The sequence below is a fragment of the Rattus norvegicus genome, chromosome 15 (genome assembly GCF_036323735.1).
Source record: "Rattus norvegicus strain BN/NHsdMcwi chromosome 15, GRCr8, whole genome shotgun sequence".
Lineage (NCBI taxonomy): Eukaryota > Metazoa > Chordata > Mammalia > Rodentia > Muridae > Rattus > Rattus norvegicus.
This window is the reverse complement of record NC_086033.1, coordinates 29419357-29425548: the sequence shown is the minus strand read 5'-3', so window position 1 is coordinate 29425548 and position 6192 is coordinate 29419357. Positions and strand designations below refer to the sequence as shown.

At 41.3% G+C, this 6192-nt stretch overlaps 1 gene segment (V, D, J or C); it reads right to left on the bottom strand.

Moving 5' to 3' along the window:
• Positions 1-4450: 4450 nt before the first annotated feature.
• LOC102551253 (T cell receptor alpha variable 22-like) lies at positions 4451-4974 on the bottom strand. The segment is given in 2 exon segments: positions 4451-4746; positions 4923-4974. Coding segments are annotated over 2 exon segments (348 nt in total).
• Positions 4975-6192: the final 1218 nt, after the last annotated feature.

Below are 6192 nucleotides of genomic sequence, written 5' to 3'. Positions count from 1 at the left end.
ATCCTGAGTCATGTTACCCAGACCCCCAAAACAAATATAGTATGTATTTGCTTAAATGTGGATATTAGCTTTTAAGTCTTCAATAGGCTTCCTACAATCTTTACTCCTACAGAAGTTCAGAATAAGATAGTGATTAGGGTAGAGGGATTATTTTTCCTGAGTAGAGGAAAAATAGAATAGATAGTAAAAGAGACAGAGTGAGTATGGAACAGGAGGACTAAAAGAAAGTAGGAGGGATGAGAGGATAAGGGAGGGGATAGAGGATGAGAAACTAAGCTCCAACTGAGACGTCATATGGAACCTACTACAGAGGAGGCTTCTTTTTTTTTTTTTTTTTTTGGTTCTTTTTTTCGGAGCTGGGGACCGAACCCAGGGCCTTGCGCTTCCTAGGCAAGTGCTCTACCACTGAGCTAAATCCCCAATCCCAGAGGAGGCTTCTTAATAAATACATTCATCTGCGTGTGCGTGTGCATGTGTAAATGGAATCTAAATGAAATTATCAAATAACAGGGAGACAAAGAACCAAGTAGACATCACTTACCAACAAGTGAATCCACCAGTTCCAAGAATGGGTATCATCTGAGTTGTTAGCCAAAGGTGCCCCATGGAAATATTTAAAAAAACTCAAGCGATTTCCTAGTTTTCAAGGCTATTGGTTTCTCTCCACAAACTGATGGTAACACACTGTTGTTGAAGACAATACATACACATCCCATTAAAAATGGCAATGTCAGGCTGTTGCCTAACTAGAGTTTTCAGCCCTGTGGATTAATAATGTTCATGGTATAGGAAAGGACTCTGAACACTGTCAGAGGAGAGAGATAAACACAAACACAGCTCTAAACACTTTGACCTACAATGTTGACCTGCCTAAATGGTACACTAGTGCAATAATGGCACAAATGATACTGGACTACCTCTGAATGGAACTAAGGCCCACTCCATGAGGAGGAACCTGTGCCTCATTCTTCTGTGGTGGACAAAAACCTCAAACTAGATAGGGCATAGACCCTGGGAAAACCACATATTGTTCTCCTAAAGCATGTATCAATATAATGACTTCTAATGACTTCTGCTATAGCCTGAGATCATTGTCTTGTTTGGAAATAAGTAGGGAAGCATCCTCTGTAGTAGATGGAAACAGAGAAACCTACAAGTCCATGACTGGAAAATGCACAGAAATGAGAGATTCTGAAACTTCCAGTGCTAAATAGAATGTTTTCATTGAACTTCTTCCCTCAAGTAATTTTATAGAAGAAAAGCAGAAAGATTGTAAGATCCAGTGGACATGGAAGGCAATAAGGAAATAATGCCTTTTAGAACCATTAAGAGTGATTTACATGTGAACTCAGTAATAACGGCAACCTACACACGGCCTGCACAGATCAAATACAGATAGAGTTTCATTTACGACAGGAGGAAATGGGCATGATGCTCAGGCCTAAACGAGAAGTCTCCAATTGACAATGTCAGAAAAACAAAAAAAACCAAAAAACTTAGTTTTCTCCAACAGAGTTCGACTGTGTACATAAACCACACTTGAAGGCAACCTCATGTCCAGAAGTAGATGGCAAACTCATATAAATTCAAAGTATTTTCAGAAATATTTTCTCCTCTCAGGATGTTCTGTCTGGGCATTGTTTACCATATTTGTCATTTTCTTGTACATGATGGTTTTGAAATTTGTGTGTTTATGGATTTTTGTGCACATGTCTCTGCATGTGTTTGTGCTTCTCATGCATCTTACTTGGTTGTGTTTTTTTCTGATTGTTTCTTTTGTTCCATTCTGATATGTTTATTTGCTTGCTTGTTTTCTAAAAATAGAGGGAGGGTGTAGAGTTCTATGTGTGGGGAGGTGAGGAGGTACTGGTAGGAGATGACGGAAGCAAAGCTCTGGTCAGGATAGATTACATGAAAACCATATATCTTCAATAAAAAATAGAATAACAGTTGTTCAGTCTGTGTCTTGCTTGCTCCAAGTACCCATGTTACACAGATTGGAGCTCTTGTTTCTTGTTGGTAGACAGATTGGACCATGTCCTTTCCAGACCCAACATACATAACTGAAAATGGTGGATTTAACAAGAGGTGATGGTTTCTGCAGGAGTGAGGTGGAGACAGAAGCCTAATGCCTGGCTGGAGGATACCTCCTTGTTCTAGGCAATGACAGAGGCCCAAGATGAGGAAAGATTCACTTTTTGAATTGAGCCTCCTTGAAGAACCACTGTAGTCTGTGATTCCACAGGATGCCATGTTGCTGTTGGTGGTCCATGCTGCTGTGCCAGGCTGCAACAAAGCCTGAGAAACATGAGGACTTACACAGTCTGTACTACTTCTTGATGCCTTGGTGAAGTTCTCGGGCTTTGCTCCCTCGTGGAGCCATGTTGAGGTGAGCAGTATATGTAAACCACCGGAGACCACATTGAGGTTCCTCGACTATGCAGTCACTGAGGGCCATGAGTTGGTCACTGGTCCTGATATAACCAAGGTCAGTGTTATGTCTTCACCTATGTTACCACCTAAGCCAGTGCTGCCTGAAGCCATGTTATTGCCCAAGACTACGGGAGGAGTTGGCCCCTCCCCTTAGTGGCAGTCACACAGAGGCACTAGCTATGGATGATGGAGAGCTGGCCCAAAGCACTGCAGTATGGGAGGGTAAGGAATGGGAAAACTAACTCCAGACACCTCATAGTTCTCTTCAGATGATGGTTTTTGGCATGGATGCAGGAGGAGGAAGATTCTTTCTCTTTTTGGGGTATTGCCACTAGGAATTTGATGATGCTTTGGTGACGAAATGGACCATACAAAAGGGACATTTCCCCTCTTTTATGTGGGAGGAGGTCAAGAGGAGAAGGCATGGGTATGAGACAATTGAGAGGTGAGCATGGTCAGGGCATATGCTGTGAGATTCCTAAATAATAAACTAAAATTAATAATAATATTAAAAGTTCATTTTATATCTTGTCTAGAAAACATCTAAAATTGCTATCTGTAGTCCTCTAGCTCATTTGTTTATGAGACAAACTCTTTCAAGTCAAGGCTAATCAGGAATGGAACTAGGACAAAGCTCTATTGGATCAGTTAGGAAGCCTGTTCTGGGTACCACATTTCTGGACCATGATTCCATGTTTAGATCTAACCTAATTCAATAGCCATATCCTACCAGGAATCTATGCTTACGGTGGTTGCTATTTGTGAACTCTCTGAGATGACTGAATCAATAATTCTTACTGTAAAGGCTATTACTCTAGTAACACCACTTCTAGCTATGCTCACAGAAATCTTACTGGCAATTAGGAATTGTTTATTGTCTGAGAAGCTCAGAAAAGTCTATATTTTAAAGGCATGTAGTTGCAATAGGGATGGAAGCTGTCTGAACCACAATGGGGTCAGTCAATCTGTGAAGCTCCAGAAAGAAAAGGTTTCAGCCAATCCATCACCATTGTAGCCACTCAGCTGCAGTTGTAAAGGGAAAACAGCAATGGACAGACAATACGTGAATGCATAAGGCTGGATGGTTTCCAGTTCCTCACAGAAAGTGGCAAGGCAGGTGTTTTCAACTGTGCAATATAATCTGCCAACACGTGGGGAAAATCAGTTGTTAAGATTACATTTAATTATTTAATTAAATAATTTGTCCAATATTGTATGTTATTGGGGAGGTTTTCACTTTTTATTTTGAAAGCACTGTTTTAATGAGGTTTTGCATGTGTATACTTAAATATATATAGATATATAGATATACTACTTATAGATATACAACATGCTTTATGAAAATATATTATTATATGACATATAAACATTTTGGTAGATCCATTGCTAAAAGCAGGACTGTGATAAAAGTTGCAAATAAGGTCTCTGTAATTTATAATTTAACTTTTGGCTTTGATTCTTTCTAAAGCAAAATATTTTTTATAATACATAATTAAATGTATTATATTTTTAAAATGTAAAAACAATAGAAATGGTGTCTTGATTTAATAATAAGATTTGTTTGTCTTGCCTTTTGATGACTTAATTTATTATACCTTCAGGAATTAGTACTCTTATTAGCTTCATGTTGAGCAGATTAGCTGGAAGAGTTGGTGGTGCTCTCGAAACAGAGGATGGAAACAGTTGCTCTCAGTTCTCATTTTGGGAAATGACCCAAATGACTCAGCACTATTTAAGAGGGGGTTATATTTTATGACAATAGCATAAGAATTTGATGAAATGCGGTGTATATTTTAATCACTGATGTTTCTGAGCTTTTAACATTCTACAAATCAACATTATTCAGTATGAAATTAACTGTGCGTTTCTGCAGTGAGATTTTTATTTTTCCTAATGCATTCTCTATGATTGGTGGAGATCTGATGAAGCCACAGCTGTGCAAAGCCTCCTGCAGAGTCTTCCTGTGGCAGGGGTTGCAGTCTCACACACAGCTGCAGTTTGTGGCAAGGTTGCAGGCTCACTGGGAGCACTGTGCCTGCCCTGCACAGAGGTAGGTGCCTGAGTCCTCCAGCTGGGCATTGCTGATGTACAGGGTGCTGTAGCGCTCCTTAGAACTGAATGTTGAGTTTAACCTCCCATTCTCCTTTGTTCCTGGAACCAGGTAAAACAGATTGATGAGGCTGCCCCTAGGATTCTGTCGGAACCACTGCACAATTGTAGTGGTGATAGAAAAATTGCATCTCAGAACAGAACTGGTTCCCTCATGAAGACTCAAGGCTGAAGGACTCTGCTCAACCCCATCTCCTCTCACCCCTGTTGGAAACAGAAAAAGAAATCAGAATTAAAGAGAGGTATCCACCCATATCAATCAAATACCCCATGAAACACCCATGAGGAAGAATGCACAGGAGATTTTCATCTACTTTCTCCTCCTCCACACCGACATTTCTGGAGAATCCCTAATAGGAACCTGGCTTAGCACAACTTACAGCAAATCTGCACCCACAGAATCCCCAGCACAGCTCCCAGGTTCCTCTCCATGGCCCCTGTCCACTTGCTGGCATGTCTTCCCTCCAGCTCTGAGGGGGTCAGTCTTGTGCCCAGACAACTTGTGCCTGAAGACTACAGGTTCTCTCTGAGTCACTGAGCTTCCTCATTCATCTGAACAAGGAGCTCCACCCACCTCCACCTCATGACTCTGCACTGTCATTGCTCCAGGACTGTGGAGTACATTGATGTAGAGCCCAGGACACTGTGTTTCTAATGTAATGTGTAATATAAGGAGTTTGGGGAAAATGTGTGAGGAAGGGGAATGCATTAATGAAGAATGCCAGTGGGGAACCTAATGGCTCAGTGTGTAAAGCAGAGCCTTGCAGAACCCTATCGAGACTGTTTGACCTTTTGTTGTTCTGAATTTTTTCCAGACAATATGATCTGGTCATTGTCTCCACTCCTCCATCACGTCCAAGATCTTTTCCACCTCCTCACCCACCTAACTCTGTGGCCTTTCTTTTTTCTCTCTTTAGAAAGCAAACAAACAGGGGAACAAGTAAAAACCCCTTAAAACAGAATTAAAATAAAAACAACAAGAAAGAATCACAAACACACACACACACACACACAAACACAAACATAAAAACACAAGGCATGTAACCCTAAAATAGAGATGAAAGACCAGTATAACAAGAAAAAGAAAAGAAAGAAGGAAGGAAGGAAGGAAGGAAGGGAGGAAGGGAGGGAGGGAGGAAGGGAGGGAGGAAGGGAGGGAGGGAGGAAGGAAGGGAGGGAGGGAGGAAGGAAGGGAGGGAGGGAGGGAGGGAGGAAGGGAGGGAGGGAGGAAGGGAGGGAGGAAAGAAGGAAGGAAGGAAGGGAGGAAGGAAGGGAGGGAGGAAAGAAGGAAGGAAGGAAAGGAGGAAGGAAGGAAGGAAGGAAGGAAGGAAGGAAGGAAGGAAGGGAAGAAGGGAAGAAGGGAAGAAGGGAGGAAGGAGAGCGCAAATTAAGCAATATGACACAAGGACACCACTGGATTCATTCCATATTGGTCTTCTACTGCTGAGTGTAGGGCCCACCCTTAAGTGTGATCATTGTACCCAATTAGAGAAGCCCTGATAGGACTCTTAAATTACACAATGTAACAAATCAGCGTGCAATGTGCTACACAAAATGAAAATAATTTCTTGCAATTAAAATATTCTTATGCATAGAAAATGTTTCCAACACAGTTTTAAGAAAAACAAGGCATGTCTGTGTTTTCACCTT